The sequence below is a fragment of the Athene noctua genome, chromosome 4, assembly GCF_965140245.1.
Source record: "Athene noctua chromosome 4, bAthNoc1.hap1.1, whole genome shotgun sequence".
In the NCBI taxonomy this organism is placed as follows: domain Eukaryota; kingdom Metazoa; phylum Chordata; class Aves; order Strigiformes; family Strigidae; genus Athene; species Athene noctua.
Genome location: NC_134040.1, coordinates 48618031 through 48643493, shown reverse-complemented (window position 1 = coordinate 48643493; position 25463 = coordinate 48618031). Strand labels below are relative to the sequence as shown.

Here is a 25463-nt window from a genome sequence, read left to right as displayed (position 1 = left end):
CTTTAGCCCAGTGTCAGTGTTTTTTTTCTTTAAATTTACCACATATTTGTTAACTTACCATAGTATTCTTGAAGAGATGAGGTCAACATCACCTGAATGATAGGATCCTCCCTGTTGCTGGTTTTGTCACCCTACCGCTTTCTGACCTTTCTATCTGAGAAAAGCTGTGGGAATGCAGGGGAAGAAAGTCAGACATACTGGTGGAGGCATTCGATGAATATAAACTAATTTTCAACACAGAACATGTTATGAAAAGCACTACAACAGAAATAATGAATTGTCTTGAATCATGGATAAGAATGAATTTAGGAGGCCTAATGGGGATTGCCATTTGAAGCAAAGGGCATTGTTCTTTCCCTGTACCTCAGGAGTGTGAATTGAAAACTGCTGTTACAGTGAAATATATTTCAAAAATGTAAAGCAGTCCTTGAAAATAAAGTTCCAAAGTAATTACACTGTTGGTAACTTTGTTATTTATGGAAAGTGCAGTGTCTTACAATAATCAGGAATGCTATCTTCGCTGGATTTTTAAAAATGGAGAGGTATAAAACAGAATTGGGAAATACCTAGTAATGCAACAAAACTGCTCTTGACTTCACTGCTTGATATCAGTGAGCATTGTCCCAAAAGTATATTGCATAAGGGACTTGAGATTTGGCTGACATCAGTTATCCTTCAGATTGTATGCTCTTTCACTACTTCTGCATGTAATGTTAATTTATGCTTGATAGATACCATCAACGATAGGGAGTGCAGTACTACCTCAATGGGAGTTTCACAAGACACATGGCCTCCTGACATTCCTCTCCATGCCAAAGGGGCACATCTGCTCCTACATACCTCAAAGGGAGATGCATTGACTCCCCTCCCCAGCTCCCCAGTTCAGCTGGCTGGTTGCAGCTGTGGGTGGAGTCAGGGTAATATTTATTTTCTGTTGTGACTAATGCTGTTGTGATCACTGCTCTTTTTAAAGTCCTTGGCATTTTATCTCCTGTATCGTAACATACTGGAGAGTTTCCTGCAGGCAACTTTTTCACACCTTGTGCTTCCTACAGTTTCTCTCATGTTCATAATTTCCTTCTCCAGTGTGTATCTTGATGGTAAAAGGATGTCCCCCTTCTTGATTCAGCACCCCTGAATATCTTCTGTTTCCTCCTGGAAGTCATTTGTGAAGATAAAATCATATTAAAAAAAATAATCTTCCAGTGTTCTCCTACTCTCATACTTAACACAGTGTCTTCCCAGCAGTCCTTGGTCCATACTTGTCTTGTATCACAATATTCTAAGCTTTTAGGCACACAAAATATATCAGAATCTTCAAATAACTTTTTTTCCCCAGATGTATACATGATTTGGGGGAATATACATGATTTATGAAAAGGATGTCATTAATATGCAGTGTAGTCATTTTTGGGGACAGGGGAAGAAATGTTTCAAGTGATCTGTGTAAATCCTTCACATCTTTTTTTAGTTTAAAAATTTCAAATCATTCATAACTTCATTTCCAAATGCTTTACGATCTAATAATTTCCATATGCCACATACAACTTTCTGAAGCTCTTCTGTAGACATTACCTAATTCATTTTAAAATCATCTTGGAAACATTGAGCTGAATTGTTCTACATGCACCATTTATAAATAAATTTGCTGAGAGCTTTCTTTATTCCTCTGACCAGCTCATTATCTTTATTTTTTTTGTACTTTTCCACCAGAATAAATGTTAACCTCATAGAGTACTGAGAATAGCAGCTTCTGGAATAAAGATGAAAAATGAATTTAGGGGAAGGGAAAACATGTTATAAAATGTCTCGGCAGGTCCCACTGCTGTTGCTGTTGAAAATATCCTGCTGTAAACTTTGCTGCTTCTTTTGGTGTTTAATTTGAGGATCGACAATTCTGTCTTTGCAGACTGTAACAGAGAAGCACAAGCTAAATGTACCTGAGACAATGACTGAGGTCCTGGATGTTTCAGATGAAGAAGGTGAGCAATTTTTCTAAGTTCTTATTCCATATCACTTATGTAACCTCCAATGTAAGTTCAGGATAGCTGCTTAAGTACTTTGGCATCTTCATTTTGCAATACTTGAAGTTCTGTATAATGGCCTTTTTTAATGAGGTAGTCATTATGGCATTGGAATACAGATGACCCAAACCAAATCCTGGACCCCTGCATCCTTTTCAGAAAATGCTTATCTGAATCAAATCAACAAATGGGAACATTTCCTAACTTCAGATTTTAAAATTTAAATGTAGAGCTGTCCCAAAGCTGGGTTTGACCCTCCCACAAAGAGGAATTTGAGTAGTAGATTTTCTGGATCAGTGCCACCTATTCCAGATACATATATCTGGGAGTTCTGTGCTAATTGGAAACATTTGTGTAAGAAGATGCATAAGGTGGAAGGTGAGGAGTCTGTTCCCTTGAGGGAGCTTTTGGCACATAGATAGGTACGGCGTGACATAAAGTAACAACATGCTAATAAGTTTGGCACTTTGGTTTCAGAGTCTATTGTATGTACAGACAGGAGGTGTATGTTGTACCGCTTAGCTGAGTCCCAAGAAAATTTCTGTGAACTTGTGGAGGGATTGATAAAGTACTGTAATTTTATACATCAGAGAATTAAGGAAATAGCTTTAAAACATCCCATTCTAAAGGTTCACAGATGACTTCTTACAAATTTTAATCAGAATGGCATCTGATAAATATAGGCGCATTTGCAAGAATTATTCTTTTTTACACTTGTCTGTTAATTAATGTTACAGTATCTTACATATGCTGTTTTGTGGTTATTATTATTTCATGGAAATAATTTATATAGTGACTAATTTCAAAAATTCCTAGGGATTTAGGAAATAGATTTCAGGGTTGGGCATTTTTCTTTTACAAGGAACACAAATGCAATTGTGTTCTGAATAATACTGGAAGGTAATGGCATTCTTGTTCCTGACCTGCTTGCATTACTTTTTGAAATGGGATTTATGCTGATAAGTGAGTTACACTGTTGAGAAAATACAATGTTTAGGCTTCAGATATCACTTTTTAATTTTTTTTTTAATTCTTGCAAAGCTGCAAGTGAAAGTAAACAAGTGTGATTCAGAAGAAATTATTTTCTGCTGCATCATGATCAGTTATTTCTCTCAGGCCTGTTTTTGCTACATTTTCTGTGTTTCAAACACTCAACAACTTGTGTAATTACTGTGATAAATGGCCTTTAAATTGCTTTTAGCCTTATGTTTACTTTGTTGAATTTTCTCCCAAACTTTTGAGCTACCATTCAACCACCTTTAAAACTACAAAGCCTAGTATGTCTTTCTGCTTCTACAGGATTAATACAGGCTATTTCTTTTTCTCAAACCAATTTATATGTTATACAGCCTTTAAACACTCTGATGATGAACGCTTCAGTGATGGTGAAGCATATAGTGGCACAGGTGCTATTAGCACAAGTTCGTGGAGTAAGATTTACACGCTTTCTCTTCTTGATTAACTCTGATTGTTTGTTTTATTGTGTTGAAGCAATGTGAATTTGCTTAATCTGGGTGCCTAACACTGGTCCTTTTTATTACTTTTGAAGTGTGACTGGGTGTGTGTTTCCTGAAAGGTGGGGGAAGAAGGGAAGCCAAAAATCCAGGATTTATTACCTGTATCTTGAATATGTTGGCAGAATTTACTATGGCCATCCAGCATGACTAATGCTCTCCGGTGCTTTGAATTAACATTCCCTGTTTTTTGTTACCATCTGGCACCTACTGTCTGTCAATAGCCAACAGATAGGATGTAGGTGCTCTGACACATGACTGCTCAAGGCTCAGTGCTGAGCACCATTCTGGTAGTGCCTCTGTGATCCTGCTGCAGGTTGCTATGCAGGTTGGTTACAGTTAAAGCACTTCATGCCATTGTCCTTGTAAAATCTGTTTCTACAGGCAAAACATTCAGGATGTTGTGAAAATTCGGAACATGGATGGTACTTGCCACAGGTCCTTAATATAGCTGGGGGCAGGAAGACTGCAAAATTTTTTTAATAAAGAGGGTGAACCTTTTAGCGATGGTGTAGTCTTGGTAAGAGGCTAGCAATAAGGTTTCTGTAATGCTGTGTTCTTAGCTGCTTTAAAGTGACACAATATGTTCTGAAATAAATTAATGTGACACGGTAAACCTACCAGCTGTAATTATATAAAGTTGAAAACAAGAAGAGTACTTGAGCAAGTAAGTATTTCAGGTCCCATTGTGGAACTTGTTGGTCACTGGTAGTAAAGTGTTTTGCATTTTGCCTGGGAAGCAGTTATGTTGAGTAATTATATGCTGTTACATTAATAATATAGTATTGATATTCCTGAAACAAATTCAAGTACAGCATTCAGTCTTAGCAGTATAAAATAAAGGACCATATAATCTATCAAATAGCTCAACTTGCTATGTAAAGTCCTGCTCTGTGTAGCCTGTTTTAAAATATTTTTAATGCACTGAGAGTTCCGCTAATTCTTCTTTAATTTTTATGTTTAGCAATTGTATTATTATTCGGAAATCTTTACCTTTTACTGTATCTGGAAAAAAAAAGTTTGCTTTGAATAGAAACAGACTATATATTTTACTTAAAATTGCATTTGATTTCTTTTATTTAAAAAAAAAAATAGATTACTGGTATTTAGATGATAAGTATCAGATTTAAGTACAGAAGCAGGTTTGCATTGACAGGGAAAGAAAAACACCCATGCCAATAACAGGCTAGATAAAATTGGATTCATAAGCTTTTGTGCAAGGGTCAAGGAAGAATTAAAAAAAAAAAGAAAACTTCATAGGTCAGCAAAAACATGACTGTAGAAAAATCCTGCTTCATCTGCTGTAAATCTGTTATCTGGCCCTACATGTATCAGATATTCTATGTCATCAGTAAGACTTTTCGGCTTTGTGAACATCAGGGCCAAAGATGTATCAGCACAGTTTTATTAAGCAATTTATTCATGCACCACAGAAATACACACCTCCACATGTGTTTTACTATTTTCACTCTTTGTCCTGTAGTCTACCATAAAGACTATTTTAAGGATAATCACCCATTGTTATTTGCTCAGCACTGTGCACGGTGCAGATGTAGTACAGTCACTGTTCAGAAGGTGATGGCCTGATCTTGCAAAAAAATTAAGTGCTTCTCCTTAAGGATGGGGATTACACTACAGATTCCCACAGGCCTACCACCTGTTAAGTGATGTGCTTCCTGAAACATGTGTCCATGCCAGCAGAAGTGCTTTGTGTGGATAGAGTTGTACTAAAAAACCTCTGTATTTTTGTCATTGTATCTGGCTTAGCTGTTTTATTGCTACAAACTTTAGTTGCTTTAATGTTGTTGCCACAAAAGAAGCAATTTGTACCTGAGGGATCCATACAGCAGTAAGGGGCAATTACTGCAAAGCATCTTGTGAAATATATTTTAGTGACACCTACAGAAATAGTGAAGCACAAGCAGATGTTTGTGGTAGGGCTGAGTCAGTGTAGACATACAGAAAAATCTAGAAAAGGAAGGAACTTTTTTTTTATTCGCCCATATGTTATTACTGTATTGAGGAGCATGTTGCTGCTCCTCTGTACTCATTTCATGTGTTATTTTTGTGGTGAAAGAGCTGTACAACCTGCCAGTGATTTATCTTTGTGACTCCCATCTGAGATAGTACAGTGAGTGTAGGGCTGTATATAGAGGATACAAGACCAACCAGTAAAACAGGTTGTTGAAGAGCTCTCATTTGTGTCTGGATGGGCCTCCTCATCTCCTGCTCTGTTCCCAGTCCAGTTAATTTTCAAAAGCTCTGGCTTCACTGACTCTTTAAGACTAAGTTCTGGCTGCTGCAAGAGGTTGTCATAGCTGTAACCACACTTTCCCACATCCTCCATTATGCCAGCACAAACGTTTTACCATGTGGTGGTCCAACCCAGACAACCGATCTATCTGAAAATTAATCTCTTTATTTGTTTTGACAAGTTATTTTTCAGCCAGACTACTTTTGCAGGCAGGAGAGAATAGAAAGGCTGAAGTAGGTGAGACACCATTGTCAGAAGCAGCATACCCCTGAGATGGTTACCATAAAGGTCAGTTCACACTAAACAGTAATTAATGCTGACATTTCAATTGCAGAGAAGGGATAGACAGATGTTGGGCAAACAATCGTGTGCAAATAGTCAATGGAGTCTCAAAAGTCAGCTGAATCACAATATCCAAAGAACAAAAAGCATCTCTTTCATGAGGGATGCCTGTCTAAAACTTGCTAGAGTCAACCCTATACCTGGTTGAGACACAAGGTGATGCTGACTTTTTTTTTTAACTTTGGACTTCGTTAAAAAAAAAGTTGAAAATAATAACATCTGTGGGAGACATCAGCCTGTCAGCCTTGCACAGCCTCTGAGAAGCAGCTAGGCTTTGATGAGAAACAGGCCTTGGGAGAAAGACAAGAAACTGTCGAGTTGTGCCAAGGTGGCAGGGAAAAACAGCAGACAACTGCAACTCTGAACTGTGGAAAAGTCCTGAACTGTGAGAAGTTACAGCCACGTGGACAAGAAGGTGATTGGTCTGTACAGCTTGTGTTAGAGTGGTCTTATGCTGACAGGAGAAAAGGCTAATAGCTGTCTAATTGCTGATTTGCTAATTATGAAACAAGAGCTTTGGCAAGAGCGTAAGTATGTACTATTAGAAAAATAAACAGCTTTGCTTGATATAACTCTCATAGAGTTGTGCATGTCCGATATCAACAAACTCCCAGAACAAACATCTTCTTAAAAAGAAGGTGATTAAGACATTGAATTTGCTGAAGTGCTTCTAAGAATGGAAACAACGTCATCAAGTGTCCTTAAATAATTTATAAAATACAATATGCATTAATGCCTACGTAAGATACTTGCCCACTGTGAGATTGTGAGAGGAAAAATGCAACAGAGTTGCTCATTTTAGTTTTAAACCTTACTCAAAATTGTGATACTGCATCATTCAAACATATACATAGTAATAGTATCTATGTAAAAGTGGAGTTTGCTATCCCCTAATTGTGTCAGTAACAGGGTGGCATATCTGTGAACTGCTGCATTGCTTGAGGACATCAGAAATGTGATGTTGGATTCCACAAGGCAGTTCACAGCTAATCCATACCTGATTACATCAGATTTCTAATTAAGAAGAAAAAATCCTTTTTGTTACTGAAAAAAGTTGTTTTCAGTGTAGTCAATTTTTCCCAGTGTAGAGAAGTTTCAAACTGCTTAGTAAGTCTGGTTCAGACATATGCTCACAAAGGACTGAGAGGTTACTGCTGTACAGATAGACACACCAGTAGGGTTCAGGAATTTATTTCTGGCACTGTTGATGATTCCTAAACGACTCTGTGGAAGTCACTCCGATTATCTCGGTCTTCCAGTTGTAGAACAGGATAATGATAAGCTGCTTTCCCTGACACGTTGGGAGCTGTAAAGAAAATGCCACATGTATGTGTCTACTTACCTTACCTGCCTGCAGCTAACTGGCCACCTAGTTATTGTTATGAATGTTGTTATTATTAAATTATAATGTGCTCTGGTAGCCAAGAATACTCTCTTGTCAAAGTGTATCGCTTCATATTTGTGGTAACTGCAGTTTGCACTTTGATAAGCATACTGAATTCCTTAGTAGTAACAGCAGTAAACAGTGCTAAAACATGGCAGTGAATTTCCCGAGTGCCTCCACACATGGACGTAGAGTACACTAATACTACAGCATATCTGTGAGAAATGAGCAGTTACGTCTGGACAGAATTCATCGCTGTTCTACATGCACATAATTCCACTGAAGGTAGTGGCTTAATTAGTTGGAAGACTTAAGGAATAACTTCCCTTAATTAAACCTGAAGTTAAAGTTGCTGTCAGTAACTGTTCTTGGTTAGACTTAAGTGAGTTGCTGTTGCTGCGCATTAAAACATTTAAATTCAGAATAACACTGCTGAATTAATTCACACTCCAAATTAAGCGTTTTAGAACTAGTAGTATAATATGTAGTCAAAGATTGGTGAATTACAAAGTAAATCAAAAGCTTTCTTTAACGGAAAACTCAGAAAGTTGACAAATAAGAGTTGATTCTTAAAACTTTATTTACCTGCACAGAAAATATGCCAATGTCTACCTCCAATTTCCTAGAATTTGTAGGTTTTAGATGCCGTGTAAGCTTTGTTATGCAAAGACTTGCTGGTACATTTTCACAAGGTCATCTAAGGTGAAGGGAGATTTTTTTCTAGAAAGTTGCTTTTGTTTACATTGTATTTTCTAGATTACTTTTTTTTTCCCTTGAGCAAAATGAGATTTTTTTTTTTCTCCTAAGTGTCAGATGTGCAAAGGCAACAGGAAATCTGAAAATTGGTTGCCTTTTTTTTCCATTCATGTGTTGTCAACAGGAAAGGTTCTCAATATAATGGTTAGCTGCTCAGTTTTTCTTTTCTAACTTTATTGACGTTGTTGCTGGGAATGTGAAAAGAAGTATTTATAACAAAGTCTTACTTAGATTTTTTCATTGAAATCTTTCACAGTGAATATAGCTTTTTTAAAAAAAAATCTGGTATTGTCATTGGAAAGAGATTATTTTGTTTTTGTTGGGGTAGAGTTGCTCAAGATTGTTCACTTGTCAACATTTTAGTAATGAAAAATAGGACATTGTGGTTAGGTTGCAAAAATTTTTGGCAAAAGTTTTAAAGAAACTGCTGGTTTTCATTTGCATCAGTGTTGTTGACAAAAAGTAGAATTGACCAGATTAGCAATAATAAACAATGTGAGTGACGTGTAGGCATGACCCAAACTACAGACTTACATTTGTTAGTGCACAGAAGGAATAAAGCATGGGCATGACCAGGAGACAATTCTGTATTTACTTATACCTTATTTCTTAAATTGTTATTTTATGAGCAGTGTTGAGCACTGAATTATTTTCTTCAGAAATTGAAGTTATAGGGCAACCTATAATAGCTTCTTCATTGTAATCAGCATGTTAAAAATGGGAAATGTACTTTTGACTATTCTTATCCATCTGATCTAAATCCATCTTTAAAGCTGCTGGATATTATTCCTACTCATGGGTGATAAAAACTGGTTGCTTTTACATTTACATTAACCTTAATTAGCTAAAGATTTTATGACTGCTGTGACAGTGTTTACAGATAATTTAGTAAAGTGAGCTCTCCCAGCCAGAGGAGCATGACCCATGGGCAGCAGATGTCTTGTGCTGTTGTCCCCTGGAAAAACATGGCTGTGAAAGATAACTTGTGTGTTGGTACATAGCATTTTACAAATATTTTTAAAAGTGCTACATAAAAGCAGTGCTTGCTATGTGAATTTCACAAGGCAAAATTAGGAAATACTTTGTATCCTTGGAAAGAAGGAAAAAACTTTTTTCACCTTCTTTTCACTTTAATGCATGAAGAGTCTTGGTCAACAGGTTTGTTGGGAGTCATGGATATCTGTACTAGACCAAGCTTTCCTTCCCTAGTGCACAGTGTATTTCGTATTGTGAGGAGATTTCCTGTTTCATAGGAAGTATTTACCTGGTTTAGAGTGAATTTTCCATGAGAAGAAAACAGTGTTCAGATGCTAAATCAGTTTTCCATCACTTTTCCCATTATGTTCTTTTAATGTCATTTCTGCCCAGTGTTCTTTGTGGGATGTGCTTTATTGCTCCCCTTGAAAGTACACAGAGAGCTCATTCAAGTCCCAGTCTGATTATGGCATAGCAGCCCCACAACACCTCAGACTTTTCAGCGTACCGGTTAGTATTGATGACCTTCCAAGGCTTCTGTGGCCTGGGGAGGTAGGGGTAGTTTGTTCTGGTTCAGTTCTAAAAAAGGCAGTGCTTTTATTCTTTGTTACCTAGATCCAATGTAACAACTTTATAAATACCATAGTAGCCACCTGTGAAATACTGGAATTCATTTTGCAGCAGGTTAATTTGCAAGAAAACAAAATCAAGGCATCTTCCTCTCCCTGCAGATCCTGGAGGATAGAAATACAGGTTTGGGTTTGTTTTTTTTTTTTTCCATTTGCTTCACCTTCTGTCTTTTTGCAAGTGCTGCATTTAGCTACCAATAGCTGACATGATGATTCATGTTAAGTCATGTATCAATTTATGAAATCCTGCATGAAACCGTACGTGAAACCTTGTTTTCCTGACTGGCTAAAAATAAAGACATTTAAAGCGTTAGCCAAACTGTAATTCAGGAAAACTTCTAGTGTGTGTGGGCCATTAAATAGAGGATTGATTTTTAAGGAAGCTGTCCAAGGAAAGTGTCAGAGAAATTCTGCATTATACATTCCTTTAAAGATGCTTCAGGACTTACATACTCCATAAAAAAATTGTGCTTGACATAGCTGTCCTGTCTCCATCTGTTACTTTTAAGGAGCAGCACTTATGTGGGGAGCTGTAGACTTATCTGCATGCTGCAGAGAAAACAATAATTTTGGCAAACTCATAAATGTATCTGGCTTTAAAAACATCTATTAAAAGCAATTTCTAGCAGTTTCTATCACAGCCTTCTTTTTTTTAAACTTTTGCCTATATTTTTTTTATGTTTTGTGAGAAACAATTTAGGCCAATTCTCATACAGCAATTGTATTTTGCGATTCACTTATGTAGCAGGAGAATTATAGGAATGGTAGGGAACTGCCTTTGTTGAGGATTCCCTAAACAAGTTGACTCTGTAGGTGCATATCCAGAATGGTGTGGTGAAAATTTTAAAACTGCTTTACTTGATCAAACATTTGCATAGCTCCCTGATAGCAGAGGATAATTTCTGAAAAAAAGCTAGTCTGTTTTAGGAACGTTAATGAAACACTTTTCCTGTGAGCCAGTACTGATTTGCTAAGCTGAGAATTGCATGTGGCTGAGTGCCTCAAAGCTACTGTTGTGTAAATGTTACTTTGCATTTAAAACCTGTTTTGATCTCAGAGTGGTTGGTGATTGTTACTTGATTTAATCAGTTACATAGGTAGGACACACCAGTCCTTTTATAGCAGTTAAGAAGACTAAGATGTAAAGTACAGCAATATCAGTGTGGGTCTCCAGTTTCAATGGTTTGGTAAAATCCTCTTGTGTTCAGCCAAACTGTCACTGAAGGAGCAGATATGTGGTCTCAGCATGCAGCCTGTTTCTCTTAGTGGTCTGTTCAATGATTTATAATGCTCAAAACCTGCGTTAAACATGTGAAATCATCAGCATCAAAATGAGGTTTTTGTCTTCTCTGTACTACTGGGTTAGAGTAAGGCAAATATTTACTGAGTGGCAAGTCAGATCTGCTCAGGTGCTTCCCTTCCTGATATCTTAGAAATCAGCAATTGAGATCCATTCTTATATTTGAATATTATGGGTTCATGATACACAGAAATAATATGTGGTCAACATAAAATGTAAGAAAAAAAACACCCCAGAGGAACAGATGAGTAAGGGTCATCATGTGAGTATTGCTGACTTGAGTAAAAAATTAGTTGTGGATTTTTGTGAATTAGTAGTTTGGCTCTGTTTTAATGCAGACTTCGAAAATGGTTCTGTGTGACTTTGACAGTGACTGACAATGGAGTTTTACTTCTGCTCCCCAGTCTAGGCAAACAGAAAAAACTCCAGACAGTTGCATTTTAAAAGATGATAGGGAAGGTTTCCCATTCTTGCTGTGTCCATTTTTCCCCTGTTTAACTAACTGCAGCATCACTGGCTGTGTGCAGCTCCGACTGCTCCTTGTAGGCTAAACGGCGTGTTCCCTGCCGTGTGGTTGTGTGAGGCTCCATCAGAGCCCCGTGCAGCTCTGAAGAATGATGCCAGTGCTGCTATTTTAATTCAGTTCCTGTGACAGCAGTGTCATAAAGGTTCGGGGTCTTCTGAGTCAGTGAGAACTAGCTGTTTGGTTTTTCCGGAGTGCCTCTACAGCACAAACCAGCAGGGTGGAAAAGTTCCCCAGCTAGTGCCACCAGTGTTGCACATCAGGGTGAAGAACTGTGTGGGGATGCCTGCTCAGGTCAGCCGCATGGCGCTGCCTCTGGCTTAAGAGTCCCTGCTGTGAGAGCTTGTGTGCTCAGGTACGGCACTGAATCACTGTAGCTCTGCTGCTTCTGGACCGGTGTGCTTGCACAGCTCTGCAATCTGTATGTATGGATTTACCAGCCCAAGAATCTCAGTGCCACTCTTTGCTGCTTAAAATAGATATGTTTTTGGTTGGCTTGGATGTGACAGAGTTAAAACTTTGTGTAAAAGTGTTACTAACAACCATCAATGCAGTTTTTACTTGCCCAGTATGAGTTTCTGTATCAGGCTTTCCTTGCCTTAAGCACAGTACTTAAATCCTAAATATTTAATTTTCCTATTCTGATTCTTAGGTATGCTGTCTCTCTTTCTCACCTCTCCATTCAATTTTCATCCTTTCTTTCTCTCTCTTGGATCCAGTCCTGAAAAGTCTTGGATCTCCAGTTTTGCAGAAGAGGCCACTTGATTTAATAGTTTTTGCAGGTGGCCAATGTCTCATAGAAATGTTTAGCATCTTGTTTAGCAGGTTCATATCTCCTTCTCATTTTTTCCTAGTAAGAGGCCTGGAACCTACTAAACTTATGCTGTCTCTGTCATCCCTTCTCCCTGCAACCTGGCCCTTATCAGTCCCACCCTTTGTCTTCTTGCTTCAAGTGATTTCTCTCCTTTGATTTTTTTTTTTTTCCCCATCCCCCTTCTGAGGAGAAAAGAACAATCCTCAAGTGTTGTAAACCTCTATAAAAATATGCTTGGGGGGGGTCTTGCATCTTGTTTCATTTCTTTGGTCACTGGAAACAGATCAATGGACTGTCCAGCTCATTGCAGAGGGCATTGGGACCATGATGCTTTGTGTGTTGTGCTCTGGAGAAGCTACCCATCATATTGGGAATTATTTGCACTCTGCAAAGAAAAAATAATAGCAGAAGCCAATGCAGGGACTCAGCTATGGGCCACTTTTTGTTTAAAAATAAATAGATACCTAGGTTTGGGGATTTTACTATGTTTTTTATTTTAACTTCTTGTTCCAGTGTCATTATCAGTAAGACCCCAGTGTTTCCAGGCGCGTGATACTTCCTTCCAGTGCATTTTGTTTGCTTTCAAACCTTCCCTTTCAGAAGATGGTGTTACTTGGAAATGCAGGCTTGGACAAAATTTTAAGAGATGGGCAGTAGCAGTGATGAGACCAAGGCTGAACAGGAATGCCTTAATTGAGGCACAGTGCAAGGTCACCCAGTGTTTTGTAGTGTGTTTTCCTCTGTCAAGTAAACCTCTAAAAGTCTGTTGGTATCAAGAAAGGGAAGGTGGTCTTTCAATGAAATAGAAGATAAATCACTAAGTGGATAGCTCATTGAAATCCACCTGTAAGTTCATAGATGGGCACTGCAAATCATGGAGCATCAATGTCAAGGACTGTATTTGTCACAAACTGCTTAGTAAGTGGTAAAACTGTTACTGTCATTAATTTGATGAGGAATGTGATGGCAGATGAATCGTTTCTAGCATGATTAAAAAGGATAACTTCTTGTGCTGCTATAAAACTACCATCTGGTAAGATTTGCTGTGTAAAGAAGCTCATGGTCAGCTGAATATGTAATTTCTTCTGAGTAGATAATGTGTCTGTGTACATTTGAATTGACTGAGACTCAGGAATATAGCCGTGTTAGATCTTCTAATGACAGCACAATATTACTGGCAGGATGAATGAGTGCTTGTTACACAGGCTTGGAATAATTCCCTTTGCATATGTGCAGTTGCCCTGCAAAGCAGGAATTCAGACACTCGGGTAACCACGATTGTATGAAATGTTATGTTGCTACACAATCATTTAGACTTAAATACATATTTTTTTTCCCTTCCTATACTAGGAGGGGTTGGATGTGGAGTGACTTTAACTCCTAGTTCACTCACTCAAGACTAGTGTGTTAGGAAGTTAGCAGTGTTACCAACGGATAAATGTTCTGAAGACATTGTGAAATATTCATGGATAGTCTTATTACTGTTTGCAGATGTTCACATCACATAAAAGAGCCAGTGTTACTTAGACCCATTATTGACAACTCTTAGATGAGAGGCCAAAGCTGAAATAAGAGTAGAGTGGATTTTTTTTTAAAAGGATGTGGGTGTGATGAAAGTGGTGGAGATTTTGCCTTTGTTTCTATTATAGATGGAATGTCTGGCGTGATTATAAGTATCTAGTTTATTTGAAATATAACTCAAAATTCCTTTTACTGTTTGATTAACAGCACTGCCTTAATATCTTCCAAGTTTTCACTAAGCCCTGTGCTTTATAATGTGACATTCCCAGGAAACAGGAGGCATCATCTGTCAGAAGACAGGAAACATGCAATGATTAAATGCGTTTTATTGTTTTCTGTGAAACTGTGCCCAGTTTCTCCCTCTTAATGTGGGCAGATGGAATTTTCAAGAGCTTTTGTTGTTATACCAAAAAGATTTAGGCCTACTTTTTACATATAATATTTGTATATACAAAAAAAATCTTAAAACTTGCAAAGGTTACTTAGTTTTAGATGACAAATTATAAAATATTTATTTATTTATTAGCTGAGACATCAAGCTAGAAAAACTAGCTTGGTGTGTTCCATGAAAACAAATATCAAGATTTCTTCTGTTAGTAGTGAGCATCACCCCTACAGCTTGTAATATCAGTAACATTTGGGGAATGGGGGGCAGGAAATGCTCTACCAGAAATAACAGCAGTAACAGTAATTGATTTTTTGCAGTTTTTCCTTAATAAGACTTTAAATCACACAAGTGGCAACTATTCTGATGCCCAAATGAATTCTGTTTGAAACAGCATGGATACCACTTAACTAACCTTTACAATCCTTCATATTTCTCAGCATATCGGGGTGAATTACTGCAGCTGGGATGTGTAGCCCCTGAAGACTGTGCCTGTATAACAGAGGCAGTATCCTGCTTCAGGTTCTTGATGCTTGCCTATGCAGCTTAGAAAATGAGAAAGTTTGAAGATATTGGTGGCCTAGGGTCATGTTGTGCGGTTCCGTGGGCTACACCAAGCCTCTGGCAGGCTCTTGCAGTAGTAACAAACCATTGGGAAAGTGACTGAAATCTCCAGGCAGAAACTGTGGAGAGAAACTGTGTTGCAAATGGGAATGAAAAGAAACCTCTACATGTTGCTTGGCAGCATAATCTGTTTTGTTAGTCTGCTGGGGAAAAGTGAACTGTGACTTCATATAGACAGAATTTCCTGGGGAACATAATTTTGGAACTAAAAAGAAAATTAAACGCTGTTATTCAGGGTATATGCTAAAAGGTTACTATGCTAGATAACCAACGATCATTTAGGCTTTGATTCATTATGAATTACTTTTCTGATTAATGATCATTACCATCTATGCATGTGAGCTTATTTCCAGCTTCTGGATTTTGCCATGTTTTAGAAGTAAAAATTTCCTTGCTGATCACAGAAGGATGTTAGAACGTGGGCGAGACAGACTTATATGATGTGGAGTTGGGACAATGGAGAGTTTAAATTAGGGTTTGCAACTATCAGGCGTAAGGCCACAGAAAACACTTTTTCAGCTGAAAACACAGCTTACAGTCAAGTAAATGATTACATTTAATCAGAAATTGTCAGGCTGTGATACAGCATAGCTGTGAGCAGAACTAAAGTGAATAAAGGAACAGAGACCATGCTTTAGAGAATAGCAAAGAAATTTACCCCTTACCAGTATGTGCAACAGCAAAAATTAGATTAAATCTAATTGTTTAATCACCTTGATTTGATTTTTTTTTTTTAATCTTGCTTGATGTGCCAGTTTCATTAAATACATTAATTGCTTGTGGTTTGCAGTGTTTCCTGAGTGGAAAGTGCCTTCCTGTTTTTTGTGCCGTCCAGCTGTTAGATCCCCAACATGTAAATGAATTCAAACTTGTGTGTGTGCTTAAATCTATCCCTTCTGTGATTGATTTAAAGGTGATGACACAATGACAGGAGATGGAGGAGAGTACCTTAGGCCAGAAGACCTCAGAGAACTAGGAGATGACTCTCTACCAAGCAGCCAGTTCTTAGATGGTATGAACTACCTAAGGTACAGCTTGGAAGGAGGACGCTCTGACAGGTATTTGCCTGGACACATATCTTTTGTTATGATAATTCTGCACACATTTTGTTATAAATGTTTGAAATCTGTTTCTTGGGGCCTTTAACTCAAGGGAGACATGAGATGCACTTGTCAACATTTCTTTATTGGGTATGTCGGTGTGGCAGTCGCTACTTTGGAGGAGGAAGGTGTGGTCAGGAGGAATATTTCCTGACTAGTCCAGAAATTAATGCATACTACACAGAGTCTAGTGAGGAATTTGTGATTCTTATTTGGTTCTTCAGAAGGCATAGCTTGCTTTATTGTCTCTGTGGTCAAGCAAAGGAAGAGAAGAGTCTAGCAGTCTATGGAAAGGGCTTATGAGTCATCCCAGTCTCCTCCTGTCATGAGACGGGGTCTGGATGGATAGGTGGACAGGGTGTTTTAGCATTAGGTGAGCCGACTTTTTAGACTAGTTTGCTGGCTATAGATACAAGGAAAGGAGCAGTAGACTTGGTCATTCCGCATTGAGTTGGCAGTGGGTATGTCGTCAGCAAGCACATTGACTCTTAGCAGGAAAGAGAATAATTTTCCCTCTACTGGCACAGCACAGTATTTGTTGTAAATAAAATTTAAAAATAGGAAGAACAACATCTATTCTGTCCAGAAAACTTTGTGATTTGCTTATATCTAACAAGTTGAACTTAAGCCTAGATGTATTTGTGGAATAACAATGCTTGTATCTTAATTTTTTGATTTTTATTTTTATTTTAGAGAATATCACTACAGTTTACAAAAGAAACAGAATTCTCTTTTCAAGATGAGAGCCTTTACCAGTGAGCATAAGTGTAGACTCAAAGTGGCAGATTAACACCCACAAATCTAGTTTAGAATAGGCTACCCAGGCATTCTTGTTTGAAGATGACCATGTCTAGAGTAAATTAGTAATATCTCCTGACTTACTGCCATTAGAATTGGGCTTCACTAGAGGGGGAAAAAGGAGTTGAGACCTTGGCAACAGAAGGAATTTTTAATCTACTTCTTTTTCCAGTTGTGATTGTTACTCTGGCAACATTTCTGAAGCTCAGTGAAATCAGTAGGATCCATTCTGTTTACTTCAGTAGGCTATGAATTGCTCCTGGAACAAAAGATGTCAGGAAGCAGTTTGGTTTGCCTCACAGCATGTGTAAATCCCTCATCATTCAGGTCTTATAAACTTGAAGTCTTTGTTGGTTTTTAGACAGTTCCAGTGAATCCACTGAAAACAAAGTGACTGTGTGGCTTTTTAAGTCTCAGAGGATGTTTATGAACTACATCAGAATGCTTAAAAATCAAAACCTTTTATCACGCACTTTCAATGGTAACAAAGTTGGGTTTTTTTAAATTTTAAGATGTATAGAAATGATTATGCAGGCAAGTGTTAAGCCAGTTTCTGTTCCCATTTAGAATATTTTAGCTTTTAAGTACTGTCAGTGGATTTTCACTGGCAAGTAACTGATGTGTTTTGTGTTGTATGAAAATTATTTCACGTCCTGTATCAAGCATGGTTATATTGAAATGAAACAAAATTATAAAGGGAGGAGGAGTGAAAGAAAAAAGTACATCTTTCTAACTCCATGGTCTCATGTCACTGTCAGGTTACTAGTTGTAAAAATTTTCACAGAGACTGCTTGAATTATTTTGCTTTTGCTTTAATGTGATTTTCATTGCATTATACTGACTTTGGTTTTTCAAGAAATTCAATAAAGCAAAATAGTATTAGCAGTCTAGATTCATATAATCTTATGCATTAACCAAGTTGATTTAAAACATATCTTTTTCTTTTGTAACCATCTTCCCTATTTATTTTATTTCTCTCTCCCGTTCATTCTTTTTCATATGCTTTCATTAGCACCATGCCCAGGTAGGTATTACATAGCATGAAAACATATTATCTCTATCCTTTTACGGCACCTGTCCCAGTTCATCCATTTTGGAGGCCTGCTGTACGCCAGAAAGTGGTTTTGGAGAACCAAATGAATGACACTACTGTTGGAGATAGTTGTAGTCTCAAGTGAGGATGATATATCATGGTGAATGCTGATCAAACAGTACTCTCTGTCTACGAAGGTCACAGTATGACATAGCCACCATCCCACAGAAACTTCCCTGATTCCTGTGCAGACACTGTTAGCAAGGACCAGGGAAGTTGCAGTAGATAACAACAGCTGGTAGCTGTCCTCCTGTCCTGATGCTACTGGAAAGGTTAGCCATTTACCTTCTCTGTGTGGAGAAACAGTGGTAGAATAAAAAATAAAGAGAATGGGCCACACTGTGGTTTCTCTCACTGGATATCTCACCACACATAATGGATTCTCTCTCTGGATATTGAGAACCAGAACTGATTTGGGCCATATCAAATCCACCGCTATCTGAAAAGACTGTTTCATTGTAAGTCCCTTCCTTCCACCTTTCTTGTCTATGACAGGCTTGAGGAAGGCTTTCAGTCTTTAAATAGAGAAACATTTTCAAGGCTGATTTATACAGTTTTCAATGATATCAGATTCTTTTCCCAGCTTCTGAAACAACATATGCTTCCCACACCAAGAGATGCACTCAACTGGACTAGAGATTGCTAGAGCTCTGTCTAGGCTGACAAGTGGATGTGTACTGCAACATGGTCTCGCAGTCATCCAGATTAGGAACTTGGCTAGAGTATGCTGCTCTTATTTCTGGATACCGCCTGGGCTTTATTCAGGGCTTAGAAGAGGTGGGTGATACATGCCTGTGCATTATCTAACACGGGCAAGACATACACTTATGTTCAGGAGCTTTGTAGCTTTCCTGGGTTCCACAGTTCAGTCTCTGGGGCCGAGTGCTATTGACTCTGCAGCCCCTGTGACTTAAGATTTATCAACCGGATTTGGAAAGAATTTGTATTTAGACATTAGTTTTGTCTCTGTGCTTTAGGTTTGGGGTTTTTTTTTCCACAGGATTCCTGAAGACTTATTACAATAATAAACAATTAGTTCTGTTCAGTGCCATTGCACTGTTGGGTCGGCCAGTAACTTTATTTCTAAGTCTCAGAAACACAGACCTTTTAACTACTAGTTTGCTCTGCATTTGGCTGGCAGAGCACACAGAAGAGGGACAATGTCATCTGAACACTAGTTTTGAAATTGACTGTACTAGGAAATTTAAACTTCTAATTTACTGCAGACTTCCGTCATATGCCTGTGCATACCTTGCCTGTAGATAAAGTCCATATGCTCAATGTATTGGGTATTTACTGGAGTTTACATACAGGTACTATATAGTGAATATGTATGTACTGGGCTACTTGTAGTGGTGGTAGTAGCAGTGCTGGGTACTTGCAGTAGAATATGGACAAAATCACCACGAAGATAACCAGTCAGATCTTGTACATACCTCCTTTCATTCAGTATTAACCAGGATGTGACATTAGTTGAATAGCAGAACCTACAACTTGGATGGCGAACCTCTTATGAGCATTGCATGGCACAGCGAAGCAGTTCTGCAAGTGTCAAACATTGAAATGAATAAATGATGGCAAATGGGGTCTGCTACTGAGGCTTATTTTTCCACCAAAGAACAAATGTTCACTGAAGTATTTGTATTCTCATTATGAACAAGCAAGGTGTACTCTGCCTACCCAATTCACACTAAAATGTTTACCCAAAATACTCTTCACTCAAGATTCACTTTCATAATTTTTGTCTGAAATGTTATAGGCAGACAGGGTGAACTTCTGTCCCTATTGAAGTTTTGTTGGTTGTTTTAATGAAAACAGAATTCTATTCTAGAAATGCATAGTTCCAATAATAGCAGCCTTACTTGTCTCACCTCTTCCACTTATCTGGGTGAAAGACATTTCATTACATGTAAGAGAGATTATTTATTGTGGGTTTGCTTTTTTCTCAAGACTTTCCCAAGGCTGATACTTGCGTAATGCTTTCCTTCAATTTTGTACCATCCATCTAGTGTGCTAAATAGGCCATTGGTAATAAAGCAATGATTAATAGCATTGATTATTCTTCAATGTCATATATTTCTAATAAAAATAAGATAACCATTTGCTTCTAAAAATGGATCAAAGTTTATTGAGTCAATGTAGCTATTGTTAAAAACCTGACTGGTTTGAATCAGATGGTAAAAAATTATTTCCAACAATATCTGCATTTAAAACACTTGAATCTTGTGTCTGTAATGTACACGTGACTTTTTTATTGCTAACTGCTGAAAATGAATTATCCCTTAAAAATCTATGTAACTAGATAAATGGCCTATTGTTCTGATCCAGTGTTAGTCATTCTGAGTACTACTCATGGATGCGTAAGCCACAAAAAGAAAACTGCTTCCTTCAGTTTTATGTACTCTATTCCTCAAGATATAGAACATGAGTACACGTACAACATCTGAAGGTCATTGATCTGTTTTTAAAAATTACTATTGTAATACTGCTGCTAGTTAATATGTAAAGGACAAAACTAGTGCTATTTGGTAGCAGAAACCCCATTTACCTCACTGTGTCCTACTGTGGTGTCGTATTTGTCTTTTTTGCTTTTTGCTAGTGGATGCTGTAGTGACATTCTGAGCCAGTGCTTGGAAGCAGCTTATTTACTGCCTTGCATCTCTCATTGCTACAGCAACCAGTTTTCTGTAGAGCTGTGTGTACTTACAAAGAAAACATTTGGACTGCCTCTGACTGCCTGAAGATGCTGTTGGCATACAGAGGAAGAATTTTGTTTTACACAAGAGCTTGCGGCTGGCCACAGTTTGCCTTGCTGTGTGTACCTTCCAGGGGACAATGTCAAGCTTACTTATTTACAGTTTTAATGTTCAGAAAGAGTAATTTCAGCTTTTCTTGAGATGTTAGCATTCTGGTTTTCCATACTGGTTTGCTTGTGTGATGTAACAGGAGAGAGAACTTCTCCAAAGAGCCTTCCTTGAAAGAAATTCATGCCACAAAGCCAAGTATTTGTGAGTATAAAATAAACTGTCATCTAGATTAATCTCTAGGTTTTACATTTTGAAGCAAATGAAGTCAGTCAAAAGCCTTTGTGGCCCTTAGTCAGAAAGGTAGCATAACACAGATTTGTAAAGCTCTGTTTTTCCGCCCATGACTATTATCTACTCCCCCTGGAAGCTGCATCATATTGCTAATAGCACGCTTTTTTCATTCTCCCACTCGATCTATCATGACACCTTTACAACATCATCTGTACTGCTGATATATTGCTATGGCATCCTACCAACCTACCAGCCTGCGATCCTTCAGTTCAGACAGGTCCCACACGTTGAGCCATGCCTCCTACCTGAGGGACAGTGCCATGATTGATGATACGGTCGTAATCCCCAGCCAGCAGGTAAGCAGATTCTCTTACATTCTCTCGTCAGTTGAATAAATACGGAAATAGAAAAAGATTAGAGTTTAGACTGTAGTAATGATACTGTGTCGTGTATGCTGCTTTGTTTATTTCAGTATAAATCTCTCTAATTTTCATTGATATTTAATGGCATATTATGCTGTGCAGTATTAAACTCTATTACAAAATAAATGGATAGGCTGTGTCCATATACTACAGGGACTGTCTTTTATAATGTTCTTCATTTTAAGTGATTTTTGAATGATGCTAACAGCCATTGGGCTAAATATTCAGATGATCTAATGAACTCAAGGCCATTGTCCTCAAAGATAATATCCTGAATCATGCTTGTAGCTAAAAAAAAAATAAAAAATAAAAAAAATAGGAAATGCTACTTTGGTAAATCACAGCATTCATTTCACTTGGGACCACTAACATATGATTACTTTGAGCAAGTACGAAATGTTACAGTAAGGGGTTTCTAATATCTTAATGCTATTATTACTCCTTTGTTCTCTTTTTTAAGAAAGTTCAAACGCTTTAGGTGCTAGTATACAAAATACATCTTCTTATTGTTTGGTTGATAATTGATTTTATTGTAGTAAAAAGGAGGGTTTTTTGCTTACCAAGGTAACAACTCTGGCCAAAGAAGCTGAAAGGAATTCATATCGCTTAAGCTGGGGCCCTGAAAACTTGGACAATGTGGCTCTTTCTTCCAGCCCTATTCATTCAGGGTGAGTGTATCAATTAGCATTATACTGAAAAAAGAGAATACCTACAGTGGCAGCAGCTTCAACTAACGCTTAACTAGGAGTTATATTTTAATTCATTGCCTCCTAGAGCTGTCAGTAAATTGTTATGATCTCCTAAGCTCTGATAGTTGAGCAAGCCTGATTACCAAGACTATCCACTGAAACCACTGCAAGTCAGTGAGCTTTCAGTCAAGTTCAAGAGGAATGAATAATCGCTACATACACACATGCAGTTGTGTGAATTTTATGGAGAAAGAAATACAGTGCCTTTTTAAAGTTAGTAATAATTGAGACCAAGGGCCTAATCACTCCAGATGGTGAGTACTTCCTATGGTAGTGAAGTAGTTTAGGTAAGCACCACCTCTAGTGTTTGTCATGATTACTAAGAAAAGAAACCAAGGATTTTGAATTACATGAACTGTGTAAGAGACAAGCAACCTAAACATCATGTGCTTTACACATATTTGGCCACTATGGTCATGTATTGTCACAATCGACTCTTTGTAAGCATTTGCATTTAGGCAAGCTCATTGAAATGGAGTAAGACAGGTCAAAATGCAGGCCTAGCCAAATTCATACAAAGCTTACCATGGTTTGCCTCAAAATCCGTGAGTGCATTTGGTTTATGTGCTCTTACTCACTGCATTTTCAGTAATTTTATTCTTCACACTGAATTCTACACTTGTGTCCTGCCATCAGACTTGATGAGGCATGTGGAGATGAATTCATAAGAAACCGATGTCATGAAGAAGCATTTAATTTCTGTGAGCTGTGTTGTACGCAGTATGGCTGGACATCACATGGAGAAAATTTGTTTGTTAATCTCAAATGAGTTTGCAACAATCTTACAGTCCTTATCTTTCAAAAAATAACACTGGAGTCCCATTTGGAATGACAGGCAGTCCTGGTCTAGAAGAGGAACAATATTGTCATAACTGTGATTGCAAATTGACTGATTTCTGACATATATGAGAAATTTGTTTGTTAACTGGTAGCAGGATATTTGGCTGTGACCAGTGTTGTTTGGATTTGCATTTCTTGAGCTCTAAAACTAACAAATTAAATGAAAATACTTAATGTGTACAGTATGTATGTGTTTATATGTCGATATGTAAGCTTTAAAATTGTTTTGGTCGTTTATTCTAACCCTAAATAGATTACAGGCTTTTTCCAAAGGATGTATTACTTTCCACTTTCAGAAAGGTAGGTCTTTCCAGTGATTGCAGAGGATGAACTAAATACTTTTTAGAAGAGTGGCATTTATTTCTTGGATATGCAATCATTTTGTGTTTTTCTTTTAAAAATATTAGTGATATTTAGATCTTTTTGAATGACCAGGGTGCTAGTGGCAAGATAATAATATCAGATTTTAATAGGAGCAATGCTCTCTGCAGCCTTGTATGAAATAGTGACATTTAACACCACACAAATTACATTCTTCTTTTTATACATACCAACTAATGTGCCACTAAATATTGTAATAAAGAAACCTATAATAATGAATACTCAGCCTTTGGAAAAGACTGTGCAACACTTGATTTTTATCTCGCTCTGCTTTGTCTGAGTCATTAAGTTATCATAAACTGTTGGGGTGCATCTCATTTGCATCTCTTTTTTAGGAAAATACATTGACTACTAGAGTTTCACTTGTAAGACCTTATTTTAAAGGTGAAACAATTGGAGAAGTACTCTGTGCGTGATTGTTGCAATCACATAGCTGCAACAACAACGTCTGTTATTTGTACCACTCTCATCACCTACACCCTCCTTCATACACAGATGCACAATATTACTAGCTTCTTACGAGCTAGCAACACTGCTGACATTGCAGGTGCGCACACTGAAGTAGTATGTATCTGTCATGAAAGAAAACTCGTAGTGTTTGAAAAGAAATCCCATCTAAACATTGTTAAGATAGATGAATTGTTAAGCAAGGGTGTATGGCCTTGGTTTTGCCCAAGGCACTGGAAATGTATTGAAGTGAGACCATGTTTTTGTGAAGTAAGACATCAGCAAAGTATTGGACAGTAATTTATTAAGCAATTTATTAAGCACAGATGTTCTTAATTTTGTATTCTATGAAATCAGAAAAAAATGACACTGATTTCTCCCTGCACTACTTCAGTGGCTAACCCCAAATTATTGTTGGGTTCTTACTGATCTCCCATTGTAGGGAAGTGTTTCTGTGGATCACAGTGTAACACCCCCCAAGCAAAAGGATAAATTTATAGAGAAGTGTTCTCTTGGTGAGGAATTTCACAGGCATATATTTCAGCTATTGCATAACTAACCAAAACTTCTTCTATGTCTGAAATTTCAGAAGGGGAAAATGTTTTAACCATCCATTTAAAATGTAAATGTAACTGTTGTTTCAATATGTTAATAATTTCATCAGTAAGGGAAGAAAAGCAAGAGCGTTGGTCAGAGTCTTTGGCAGCCATTTTAAAACCGAGAAAATAATTCTCTCTTAAGAGGTAACACTCTTTTGGTGGTCACAATCTCAACATAAAACACCTCCTGGTCATTTTACACAGCTAACAGTTTCTGAATAGCTTCACTGGCTGAAGGAAAAAGTATAAATTTCTGCATTTAAACTTCCTTTCAGCAAATCACATTTGCTTCTCCTGATAAAACTATCTGATCATACATATTGAGGAAAGTTAAGGATCTCCAAATACTCCAGAAAGTTTGGGTGCTAAATATCCAATAAGACAGAGTTTGATCGCTTTGCTGGTAACATTAGGGGGTATTACGTGTAATTTCCTGCTGTAGCATTATGAGAGACAGAACTTAATGCCTACATAAATGCAAATGCATTTCACAGTTTTAATCTCATACCTAACAATATCCTATTGTGGAAGAACACATGTATTTTCATTAAGCTGGAAGGCAAAAAGCACTGAACTAAAAGATCTCTTTTCACTTGCAGCATTTAGACATTGCTTGACAGTATCCTTATGTCTCTATCACCCACAGTAGTTAAGTGTGAATGGTAAAGATAAGGCTGACTGTAAGATTTTCAAGTATAAATTATGTGCAAAATTATGTTGTTTTCCTACCTGGGTTCTGGTGATACAGCTAAAAAAATTTCCACAATATAGTTGTATAGATTCTATTTCTAAGAATTTTACTGACAATATGTAAAGGTGTGGTAGACAAGAAGAGAGGCAAATCTGATATATTGTCAGGAACATGGCACTGTGAGGAAGGAGCTTTGTGTTCATGCTTTGATATTAATTTGCTTTTGTGTTCTAGAGCAAGATATCTAGCAGCTCTGCAGT

At 37.6% G+C, this 25463-nt stretch overlaps 1 protein-coding gene across 17 annotated transcripts in view; it reads left to right on the top strand.

The window, feature by feature from the left end:
- The window catches only part of ANK2 (ankyrin 2), a 253472-nt gene that overhangs the window by 168045 nt on the left and 59964 nt on the right, over positions 1 to 25463 (top strand). For 16 of the 17 annotated variants that reach the window (XM_074905236.1, XM_074905230.1, XM_074905229.1 and 13 more), the window contains 4 exons: positions 1910 to 1982; positions 15959 to 16103; positions 21328 to 21430; positions 22061 to 22164. In XM_074905236.1, coding sequence (XP_074761337.1) covers positions 1910 to 1982; positions 15959 to 16103; positions 21328 to 21430; positions 22061 to 22164 — 425 coding nt within the window. Of the gene's footprint in view, positions 1 to 1909; positions 1983 to 3373; positions 3455 to 15958; positions 16104 to 21327; positions 21431 to 22060; positions 22165 to 25463 lie in introns of all 17 variants that reach the window. The other variant, XM_074905221.1, reaches the window with a different exon arrangement.